This window comes from Neofelis nebulosa, chromosome 5 (genome assembly GCF_028018385.1).
Source record: "Neofelis nebulosa isolate mNeoNeb1 chromosome 5, mNeoNeb1.pri, whole genome shotgun sequence".
Classification (NCBI taxonomy): Eukaryota; Metazoa; Chordata; class Mammalia; order Carnivora; family Felidae; genus Neofelis; species Neofelis nebulosa.
The window spans coordinates 45,821,892-45,834,447 of NC_080786.1; the positions used below are offsets into that span (position 1 = coordinate 45,821,892).

General features: G+C 40.2%; 1 protein-coding gene across 4 annotated transcripts in view; it reads left to right on the forward strand.

Moving 5' to 3' along the window:
• Positions 1–12,556, forward strand: part of MED12L (mediator complex subunit 12L) — a 332,574-nt gene that overhangs the window by 54,771 nt on the left and 265,247 nt on the right. For all 4 annotated transcript variants that reach the window (XM_058730222.1, XM_058730221.1, XM_058730223.1 and 1 more), the window contains one exon: positions 10,379–10,548. In XM_058730222.1, coding sequence (XP_058586205.1) covers positions 10,379–10,548 — 170 coding nt within the window. The remainder of the gene's footprint in view (positions 1–10,378; positions 10,549–12,556) is intronic.

The following is a 12,556-nucleotide window of genomic DNA, read 5'->3' on the forward strand; positions in this document are numbered from 1 at the left end:
AGACCTTGCCATCCATTTCCTTCATTGGCCAGTCTGGTCTGTTTTTACCCTGAAATCCTTAAACATTAATGGTCTGCCCCACAACTGTGCAGTTATTTATATTTTGCCTTGTAATGGTCCTTATCTTGTTTGGAGTATTGTCCCTCCTTCCTGTATTTACATCATTCACTCCTTGGGTAAGATGCCCTTTGCTCATAACGGTTGGTCGAATCATCTCTCCCTCAAGCCTTCCTTCCCTTGAATTTCAGAGAGTAGGAAACTTCTCTCTGTTTTCCTTAGCTCACTTCCATCCTGGTAGACACCCAGACAGACTTTTCCACAGTAGCCAAGCCTCCTTACCGGTCTTCTTTGCCTCATCCACTGAGCTACTTTCACCTATGGTGACTTCCTTCCTATGTGTGGGCTCCCGCCTGCCAGGCCTGTAAATCATGGGTGTTTGCTTTCTTCTGGGCATGCCCCAGAGTTGTAAGCAGGTTTTATCTCTTAATTCTGGAAATAACCCTGTGGGCTAAGTACACTTAACTCTGTGTTGTAGACAAGTAACGAGGCACCCGCAGTCTGAGTGACTTACCCAAGATCTCAGAGCTGGCAAGTGATTGGAGCTGAGACAGGAACCATGTCTTCTGACTTGAGAGCCTGTGCTCTTGACCAACCACTACCAAGCAAGTTAACATATGCTGGGGGCCTAGGTGGGGCTGGATGCCAACTAATATTCTGACTGTGCAGAATAAACCGATCTGCCCCTGGACTATGTCTGCTGGGTACTTCTATCGTCATAATCACTTTCTTTGAGGCATTGAAATGACACATGATAACGGCCCCCATACCTGTGTCTTTTTGCACTGACTCTTTTTCTGAGTGTCAGACCTGTGTGTCCACCTGCCTCAGACATGTTTCCCTATGAGTATCTCCGGGACCGCAAATTCAGGTGTTGAACGCAAAACTGAGAAACCTTGGTAAGGTCAGTGGATTGTGTCAGTGCCACTATCCTGGTTGTGATAATTGAATGTAGTTTTGCAAGATGTTAGCTTTTGGGGAAGGTAGGTGAAAGGTACGTCGGATCTCTGTGCAGTATTTGTTACAACTGCACAGAGTTTAATTAAAACAAAAAGTTAATAAAAACAAACAGAATGAACTCAGCCCTTTCACCCCTCCCCCTGCTCCCTGTCTCTACTCCACATCTCCGTCAGTGGCTCCAGGATCTGCTCAGCCACCCCACGGAGAAATCTGGAAGATGCCCTGCTCCTCTCTTTCCTTCTCTCCAGGATCAGGTTGGTTACCATGTCACCTGCGTCTTTTTCGTTCCCTCCTTGGTCACCTCCCCAATGGACTTGATAGTCTCCTTTCACTTTCTCTCCCCTACAACTATCTGAGAAGGTCTTAATTTACATATCTGATCCTACCATTCTTTTGCTTAAAATCCTTCAGTGGCTTTTAATCATTTGTGATGACAGACCAAATTCCTTAGGTCATCACTACCAGGGTCAGAGTCATCTGGGCTGCTGGTTATTAATGCAGAGTTCTGGACCCCACTCCAGACTTCTGAGGTTGAAATCTCTGGAGTCAGAGCTAAATCTGTGTGTTTAACCAGCGCCCTCTGGTGACCATTTCATGCACTAGCGTTTGAAGACCTCTGGCCTGGGTCACCACCTATCTGGTCTCAAAGGCGCTTTCTGTCCTTCTGCCTTTCTGCTTTCTGCTTTCTGCATTGCCTGGGACATTGCACAGTGCTGTTTGTGTCTGTGGAACTCCTTTGTACTTACTGTCCCTCAAGACTTGACTACAGTGTCCACTTGCTTCCTCTCCTGGGTCACGTGATGTGTCAGAGCACTTAACCTCACTGCTGTCAAGATCTGTGTCCCTATGTGTTTGCCTAGTTTGAGGTTGAATTGCCCCAATTAGGGGCTGCTTTATCTTCAACCCCCTGTAGCCTCAGAGCCCAGGACAGTTTCTGGCCCATAGTAGGCACTTAATGTTTGCTGCTTATAATACCCATAATTTTTATTTTGAGTAGCCACCTTGATCTTTTAATTAACAGTACTTCATATTGTTGCTCAGTAAATAAAACCAGAGAGAAATAGCCAGTTAAAAAATAACATAGGAAAATTACTCATCCAGACAAAAACAGATACTGGCTATTTGCCATTAAACACCCGTGTTCTACAGGTAATTCTGTATTAGTGGAAAACTTTTTTAAAACATGAAAAAAATGTCATACTCTATTATCACAGCCTTCCTACTGTCTCCCTCCACTGCCATTTACACCCCCCCCCCCACCCCCCCCGCTCTTTTCAGCTTTCCAGCCAGAGGGCCTGATTTCAGTGACTGACCATTCAGCAAAACACAGCATTCCAGCCATTGGGCTGACTCTGTCGGTCTCCGGGCGCACTGAGACAGCACTTTTCATCTGGACTATTCTTTATCCAGCCTGCCAATCAGCATGCTGATTTCCCCCTTTCATTTCCCAAGTGAATAGTGGCTGAATAGGGAATTTCAGGTTTTTCTGTGAATCATTTTATAGGATACAACTGATTAACTTTTTTAAGCCTTTTATTATGGAAATTTCACACATGTACAGATATAGAAGAATAAAGTCCCTATTACTGTTCACCCAGGTTTAACCATTGACCCACGGACACCCTTGTTTTTGCCCCTCTCCTCCCCACTGCCCACCCCCTCAAAGTCCTGTATCATCTTGCAGTGTATTACTTTTTACCAGTATGGGATAGTCTTTTACTTCATGCAATGCAGATGATTTCTTACTGATAGTAACGTATTTCAAGAAAACATTTAATAAAATTATATAACAGCTATATTAAGATATTAACAAACTTTGCAGTTCATGTAAAGTATACTTTAGTGGTTTCAAACCTCATGTTGGGTGTAGAGATGACTTAAAAATCTTAAAATTTTTTTTGAGTATATTTGGTATCCAGTGTTACATTAGATTCAGGTATACGACATAGAGATTCAACATTTCTATATGTTATGCTGTACTCACAAGTGTAGCTACCATCCATCACCATAAAATGCCATGATAATACCACCGACTATAATACCTATACTGCACCTTTTATTCCCATGACTCACTTATTCCATAGTTGGAAGACTGTGTCTCCCACTCCCCTTCTCCCATTTTGCACATCCCCCGACCCCTGTCCCCTTTGGCAACCGTTAGTTTGTTCTCTGTATGTATAGATCTGATTTTGCTTTTTGTTTGTTCATTCATTTGTTATTTTAGATTCCACAAACGTGTGAAATCCTAGGGTGTTTGTCTCAGTCTTACTTCACTTAGCATAATACCCTCTAAGTCCATCCATGTTGCAGATGGCAAGATCTCATCCTTTTTTACAGCTGCGTAATATCCCATTTGTGTACGCGCGCGCGTGTGTGTGTACACACACACACACACAGCACATCTTTATCCATTCATCTGTTGATTGACACACGGTTGCTTCCATAATTTGTTTATTATGAATAATATTTCAGTAAGCATAGAGGTGCATATATCTTTTTGAATTACTGTTTTTGTATTCTTTGGGTAAATACCCAGTAGTAGAATTACTGGATCATATGGTAATTCTGCTTTTAATTTTTTGAGGAATGTCTAACAGGGCACATCTTTGCCAATACTTCTTTGTTGGGCTTTTGATTCTTGCCATTCTGACAGATGTGAGGTGGTGTCTCATTGTGGTTTTGATTTGCATTTCCCTGATGATCAGTGATGAGCGTCTTTTCATGTGTCTGTTGGCCTTCTGTATGTCTTCTTTGGAAAAATGTCTATTTAGATTCTCTGCCCATTTTAAAATCAGATTGTTATTTCGGTGGTGTTGAAGTTCTCTACATCTTTTGCATGTGAACCCCTTTATTAGGTATGTCAGTTGCAGATCTCTTCCCCAATTCAGTAGGTTTTCTTTTTGTTTTGGTGATGGTTTCCTTGTTGCATACAAGTTTTTGGTGCAGTCCGAGTAGTTTAATTTTTTTGCTTTTGTTTCCCTTGCCTGAAGAGACCTATCTAGAAAAATGTTGCTACAGCTGATGTCAAAGAGATTATTACCTATGTTCTCTTCTAAGAGTTTCATGTCTCACATTTAGGTCATTAATCCCTTTTGAGTTGATTTCTGTGTGTAGTATTACAAAGTGGTCCAGCTTTATTCTTTAACACGCAGCTGTCCAGTTTTACCAGAACCATTTATTGAAGTGATTGTCTTTCCTCATTGCATATTCTTGCCATGGCCACATTTTAGGACATTTTTGTTGCCCTTGAAAGAAATCATGTACTCTTTGGCCATCACTTCTCATTTGCCCTCCCTCCCCATCTACACTAGGCAATCTAATTAGCCCCTCTAGATTGGCCTATTCTTAACATTTCATATAAATGGAATCCTACAATATGTGGTCCTTTGAAACTGCCTACTTCCAGTTAGCATAATGTTTTCAAGGTTCATCCATGTTGTAGTATGTGTCAGTAGTTCATTTCATGCCTTCTCAGGGCTGAATGGTATTTGTATGCATATAACACATTTATCCATTCACCAGTTAATGGACATTTGGGTGGCTTTCACTTTTTGGTTATTGTGAATCATGCTACTACAAACATTTCTTGATGAATCTTGGTGTGGACGTGTGCTTTGATTTTTTCTGGGAATATAGTTGTGGAATTGATGGGTTTTATGGCAACTCCACTTTTAACTTTTTGAGGAAATGCCAAACTGTTTTGCATTTTACATGCCTACCAGCAAGGCATGAGGATTCTAAATTGTACACATCCTCACCACCACTTGATGTTAAGTGTCTTTTTATCACTGCCCCAGTGGTATATCATTGTGGTTTTGAATAACATTTTCCTGGTAGCTAATGATGTTGAGCATCTTTTCATCTGCTTATTGGCCATTTGTTTATCTTCTTGGAGAATGTCTATTCAGATCATTTGCCAATTAAAAAAAATGGGTTATTTATCTTGTTATCATCAAGTTGTTATAGTTCATTTTAGGCTCTGGATCCAGGTCTCTTATCAGATAGGTGACTTGCAAATATTTTTCTACCAATTTGTAGGTTGTCTTTTCACTTGATTGATGGTATCCTTTGATCAAGAAAGCCTTTTAACAATAGAAACTATGAGAAAAAATGGTAGAAAATCTTTCAGTCATTCTTACTGAGTATTTAGAAGTGGAATGTGTTGTGTCTTACATGTATGAAGTTTTTTTTTTTTTTCCTCAATCAATATGCACCAAAGTCAGGCTGATTAAACCCTCAACATCCTACAGTTTTGAGAAGCAGGCTGTTCCCTCTGTGGAGAAGCAAGGACTTTTGTTTTAGTGATGTAGCCATAGGAAGAATTTTTTAGGATGAGTTTCTCCTTCAAGGAAACTGTCATCTTTGACTTAAGTTTTAGATCAAGTGGATCACCTTAAAAATGTGCACCTTAGTCTCTGGGACTGGTTGAAGTTTTAAATAATCTCTGTTGGATTTATTTTCCACAGTGAGTTCCCACTGGCTTTGATATCAGAGGAAAGAATTTGGCCAGGAAAATGAGCCTCACAAAATTAAAGGACGCACACATGTATTTACCGGAAGTTTATTAAAGAGAAATGAAACTTCAGTATTTGGTTGGGCCTTTTGCAGTACATTGACTAGCAGGTGCTTCTAGATGTGTTGGCTGTAACAAAGACAGAGCATACTAGACAGGGAATTTGGCATTTCCTAAATGGTGTTGAAAGGTAGGTATGCAGTGATGAGTTTAAACTGAAAAGCAGAGGGGCGTCTGGGTGGCTCAGTCAGTTGAGCATATGACTTTTGATTTCAGCTCAGGTCATGATGCCAGGGATTGAGCCCTGCATTGAGCTCTGTGTTTAGCATAGAGTCTGCTTAAGATTCTCTCTGTCCCTCTGCCCCTCTCCCCCTGCTTGAATGTTCTCTCTCTAAAGAAAAACAACAACAACAACAACAAAAAACAAAAACAAAGAAAAAACCCTAAAAAGCAAAGATGTTTGTAGGAAGATTTGGGAGGCAGAATAATTGGGGAGTGACTTAATTTAGTAGTTATTTTGGGCAGCACCTCATTGTGTATTGATTCACATTAGTACTCTGATGTTGACTATATAAGACATAGTTTTATGGAGATGAAAGAGATAGAGGATGAAAGAACAGAAATTCTGATCTGTCAGAGAACAGAGAGAGCCCCGTTAGATGGTGGCTTGGTGTCCAGAGACTAGAAAAGGCTTCATATTCAATGTCACGTTTGAATTGGGTCCAGAAAAATTATCACAAGTGAACACAGGTGAGTAGAGGAGGTATTGTAGGTAAAGAGCATCATGGGCATGAGAGTCAGAAAGCAACTTCAGGTACTTACTGATAGGTAGCAATTGAAATGATTTTAAGTTCCAGGTAAGGAGTTTGGCCTTAATTCATTAAGGATTGCTGATCCATTGAAGGTTTTGGAACCATGAAACTCATTGTTTGATTTTATAAATCCTTATCCAGAGCATTATGTTAGGCTTGGCAGCTCAGCTGTGGCAGTGGCAGGGTCTAACATCAGTGACAACAGATGCTATCCTCTGACAGTCAAGATCTAACCCTTAGTCTCCTTTCAGGAAACTTTTCATCCCAATAATAGTGATGATAACTACCACATATTGATCTATTTCTGCATTGTATGCACCATGCTAAGTAACTCATCCTTACGGTAACTCGTGTGTGTGTGTGTGTGTGTGTGTGTGTGTGTGTGTGTATTATTGATTCCTATTGCAGAGGAGGAAATCGAGACTTAGCAGAAGTTAGATACCTTGTTTCACATCACACAGGCAAGTAGCAGAATTAGAATTTGGACCCAAGGCCATCCTGTTCCAAAGTTCATTTTAGCAAAACCACTAAATGCAGCCCTCTATTGCTTCTCAACTAATGTTTTGCTGCCGGGATACCTTCCCCTTGAGCCTTGCTGCATTTGGCATGCTTTGTGTTTGCCCCCAGGGTAGATTCCTCCTCTGTCAGGCTCCCAGTTTTCTTATTAATACTGCAGGTATTCCAGGCCAAGGAGGATCATCTTTAACGGAACTTGGTGCATGTCTGTTATGACCTTTATGTGTTTGTCGATTTACATATTTTCATGTACTACAGTGGGGCATCTCACACCTGTTGGTGTACTTCTGGCTTAGCTGTATGACCTTGCATAAGCCTGCTGTGCCGGATCTATAAAATGCTAGGGTGAGCTGTATGACCTCCGAAACCCCTTCTGTCTTGGGGATTAGGCATTAACAAAGAGGCAATAAATGGCTGTGGGATTCATGGAGGCTCCGGGGAGTGTTGTCAAAGGGACCAGTCATTCTTTTCAGTCCTGATTCCTGGTGCCACTCACTCTCAATGTGAATTATGTGGACACACTTTCTAATAATCCGGCTTCACGGACCTGGAGTTCTGCTTGACATCAGTGAACTGCAAATGTGGCCGTATCCTTGGAGCTGCTTGAATTTAGAGCTGCTTGCTCCACATTCAGAGTGGTCTCCTTGGTCACTTTCTGCGCCTTTTGCACCTTTGAACACTGCACATCCTACCCCCACCCCCACCCCCCGCCCATCTTCCCTGTGACTTTTATCCATTCCTATTTTCTTTTTATCACCTGATAAAAAACAGCTCCTTCCTCCAGCCAGTTAAGTCTAGATCTGTCAGGAGGAACTGAAGGCACTGGAATTTGGTCGAAGTTCCCCCTGGGACTGAATTCACACCCAGGGCTGAGAACCATTGCCTGCCTTGCCACTGTGGCCCCCACCCCCCAGCCCTGCTCGGTTTTCATTATTTGTCCTAACTAAGCATGAGGGATGTCAGTGGATCCTAATAATTTCGTGGTGTTGGAAGACTGGGGGCCGTTTGTTATTTTCTGTTTTCAGTTTTTAATAAACATTTTGTGTGCATCCTAATTTTATACTAATCCTCTGTAGACTCTTATGTCCCAGACCTCTGAATCTATCTGATTGATGTGATAACTTACTGCCGGTTAAATATAGTTAGTGTTAAAAAACACTACTCAAGAGACCTACATTTGCATACCATTTGAATCCCACAAGGAGTTCAGATTGTGGAATGTCCTATTCAGCATATTTTTTTTTTTTTAACGTTTATTTATTTTTTGAGACAGGGAGAGACAGCATGAACGGGGGAGGGGCAGAGAGAGAGGGAGACACAGAATCGGAAGCAGGCTCCAGGCTCTGAGCCATCAGCCCAGAGCCCGACGCGGGGCTTGAACTCACGGACCGTGAGATCGTGACCTGAGCTGAAGTCGGACGCTTAACTGACTGAGCCACCCAGGCGCCCCTCAGCATAATTTTTAAAAGAAATGCATGTTTATATAAACATTCCAGCATAGGGACGCCTGGGTGGCTCAGTTGGTTAAGGTTAAGCATCTAACTTCAGCTTGGGTCATGATCTCACAGTTCATGAGTTTGAGCCCTGTGTCAGGCTCTGTGCTGACAGCTCAGAGCCTGGAGCCTGCTTTAGATTTTGTGTCTCCCTCGCTCTCTGCCCCTCCCCCTCTCATGCTCTGTCTCTTCAAAAATAAACATTAAAGATTTATTTTAATAAAAATAAAAAAAATCCCAGCACATATAAAGGAAAAATGACTGAAAAGATATATACTAGAGTATTTAATTATGAGTGATGGGATTACAGATGTTTTTTTTTTATCTCTGCATTACACATTTTCTGTAGTGAACACATGTTTCTTATGTATTTAATAATCTTGAAAAGAAGATATACCCTGGACGAAGTAGGTGGTGTGTGAATATGTGAGTTATTTTTAGCTCTTGAGGCTGAAATATTCTGTGGGGGTATTGAGGATGGTACCATGCTGAGAGAGTTAATAGCAAGGCTTGGCACACAAAAGCTGGGATTTGGATCCCTGTTATTTTTGTTTTTGCTTATTATAGCCAAGCTAAACTTATCTCATCTGATGGTGGGCATTTTGTTTTGTCAAACGAGTGCCATGAGACTATTAGTTCATAATGGGGGCATCAGATGATGATGCTGATAATGTATTGTTATGTCTTTAATGCTGATAGATGAATATTAATATGTTATTGGTGGTGCTTTCTAAAATACTGTTACACTAGGGACAGAATGTTGACCTAGTATCTGTTCATCTTTTTGCATTGGCTTAATTACTACAGTTTAACACGTGCATCTGAAAATTTTAAATAAGACACAATGAGAATAAGTTGTTTAGACCAAAACTTAACAGTAGTTCTCTCTGGACTATTGTCAAGTACTTTTAACAGTACTTAAAAAATAAAAACAAAGCCCTCAGTCCCCAACAGATGTTTAGTTTCTGCTCCTACTTTTGTCAAGATAGGTTCCTTTAAAAATAAGGCGGGAGAGCCAATTGCCTGGATAATGGGAAAACAGCATTGTGTGGTAACGTTTCAGTAGGGTGGTTTCTTCTGAAATGCTGTTTCACTAATCCTTGGGGAAATTTGGCTGTGAGCATGCAATTATTACATTTTTATCCACAGAATGGGCTAAAGTTGGCATCACATCCCTCACGGTTGCCAGAGGCAACACACTGATTTAATTTGTGCCCCTCTGGCAGACATTTTTGAATAATTTTAGTGTTTTTTTTTGTTTGTTTTTTGTTTTTTGTAATGGTACTTTTCCTATTTCCTTTCTGTACTCCTACCTTTTGTTGCTCACTACTCTTTCTGATTGAGTTCTGAGGCATCCTGTGTTGGTTGTGGAGCGGAGACTAATTGAAGGTCCAGATGGCTGTCTAAGAGGCAGCCGCGCTTGTGTTTCTGGCAGGTGCAGGGAGAGGGAGAGTGCAGGTCGGAATGCTGTGAAGGGCCAGCCCACGGCGAATGCCAGTCCTCTTACAGACTGAAGAAAACAAAACAGATCTTAATTAGGCATGTTAGAAATCCAACTTGGAGCCTGAAAAATCTACCTTAAGACTTGCATTTGAAGGATTTTGAATTCTTCAGTAGAATTGAAATTTCTTGAAGTACTCACCTCCACAGTTCTATTTCCTGCTTGTGGCTTTTTGTATGCAAAAAATCTTTTATGCTCCTAGAGCATCACTAAATGCACATAACTCAAGTGTGGGCAACTCTTCTCCTAGTTTAGGGGTCACAGAGGCGCAAGGGGAGAGCCGCCCTTTCCACCCAAGAGCTGTCCAACATTCCTACTAGGTCTGGCCACGTTGCATTACTCAAAGGCTCTGGGGTGGTTGTACTTCTTCGCACAGTGCTTGCTGTGTCAAAACCACTTTTTTGTAATAGATGTTTGTTTTATATGTATATCCTTAAGATTGTCAGAAAGGGGGAGAAAACATTAATTATTCTATCCATCTTGTCTGGAAATTAAAACAAAATTTTTTTTTTTTTTTTAAACGCAGAGTGGACACAAATATCTACCAGATATCTTCGAGAGCAGCTGGCCAAGATTTCTGACTTTTACCACATGGCTTCCAGCACAAGTGACGGTCCTGTCCCGGTGCCACCAGATGTGGAGCAAGCCATGAAGCAATGGGAATACAACGAAAAGTTGGCATTTCACATGTTCCAGGTAACCTTCCCAAGAACCTCAAGGCTGTCTAGCTTGCTTTTAAGAAGAGAGCAAATACTTTATCGTTTAATTTTTTAGGAGTCAAGTCATATCTTTATATGAACCAATATGTTGAAAGAAAGCAGTCTGACATTTCTCACCTTGAGTTGTATTGAAGGTAACACCTTTGCCCTGACATGACAGCTTCTATTGGATATATTGATCTCCAGCTTTCAATGGTCTTAGCCCTTTTAATGCTGTTAATTACTTTGCCTTTGCTGTATTAAATATAATCCCTGTAAACCTTTTCTTTTGCAAAAATTAGATACATTCAGAAAATATTTGTGTGGGTATTTCCTGTCTCATAGATCTCCATTAGGGCTTAGTTTCTCCATAAGAGGGTCATGTTAATTTGGCTCAGCAGCAGTTTAAAATGTAGTTGGGAGGATGAATAAGGCCATTGAGGAATGACTGAATCCTCCTCTCCGAGAAGCTGATGTAAATCATATTGACCAGAAGAGGGCACTTGTGCTGTTTTTTGCTTCAGTCTTTATTCTTAGTGAGGAAGAGGGAGAAGTGTATTCAGCTGAAGTTTTATGACTAGCAGAGACTTTGACTACCTGTTATTTTGACCAAAGAGGAAAGGGATAAAAAGGATATGTAGTTTCTAAATTTTCCTTTTAGAACTTTATAATTTCCAGACTGTAAGAGAATTTTCCTAAGAGCTCAAAGTGGGAAAAAGCCTGGTCCTTTTGGCAAGTAGCATTGTTAATTTTAAAGCAGTTGAAACAACTCTTACAAATGCAAGTTCCATTTAGCAGAGGACTCCCTTGGTGCCTGCTCTGAGTTTTTAACGACTTTGGGTGGAGGATTTAGTCTGCATCTTCAAAAAAGTGTGTCAACATGCTTAATGTTTTTGGAAGGATTACTTTGTGTATTGGGAACATTGAAATCAGTATCTCCTTTATAGGAAGCAGGTCCTAAACGGATGATTTTAATTGGGTCACTAATGTTTGAATTTAAAAGTTTAGTCTATTTTAATTTGCCATATTCTGAAATGTGAAACTGACTTAGTACATACACCTGCAGATACATGTGCAGAAATAAGGGTGTGGGTATGTACACAGAGGCATCTTGAGGATGGATGTGTAGCCGTTGAAAGTCATATTTATGAAGACTTGTGTTTGAACCTTGCACTTGCCATCTCTTATATGTTAAGTACAGAATTCTATTTTATTCATTTCTTTATCAACTTCAAATTCACTGGTCTTAAAATTTTAAATTGTACTTTTTTGTGACTAACCATTTAACTCTTGGATTTAAGGCATTTTAAAATTTAGAAATTAGCAACCAGTAGATATCTTGATGTTATGCCAGTGTCACTGTTATCTTTTAAATACTGAAGCTATAATTTGTCAGTATATTTTCACACAAATCTCTGATAACCATGGTAGTAGACCACTGGTGACAAATAGGTAAGAAAAAGTTGCTAGGAGTAAAGTAGGCATTCATATTAACTACTAAGGTGGTTATCAGAATGACCTTAAAGATACAAGTGTCTTTCCCAGAAAGCGTATCTTTTTGTTTCTATTTTGAAGATTCTTTCATGATGTAGGTCATAATACAAAACTGTAACATGATATTAAATACATACACACATAGAATATCATAGAAGAATAGTTGGTTTATATGTACGTATGTGTGTGTGTTTATATGAAAGTAGTAAATGAAAATGTTAACGGTGCAAGAGGGGCTAGACCACCTCTGGAACATTTTGGAAATCTGAGGTGTGTTGTTATTTTCAATGTAGTTATGTTGGAACATTTATACATTATTTTATTATAATTTTTTTCATTTGTTAACAGTTAATTAGGCCATTATGTTGATTTTTTAAGGTTATATTTCATGCATAGGTTATAGTATCTGAAATTCATTTTAGGATAGAGGCAGGGGTTATTGGGAGGGTATTAGACCTAATGGGATTTTCAAATGCTTGCTGAGATGATAGTGTGATGGGGGCTTTTGTTCT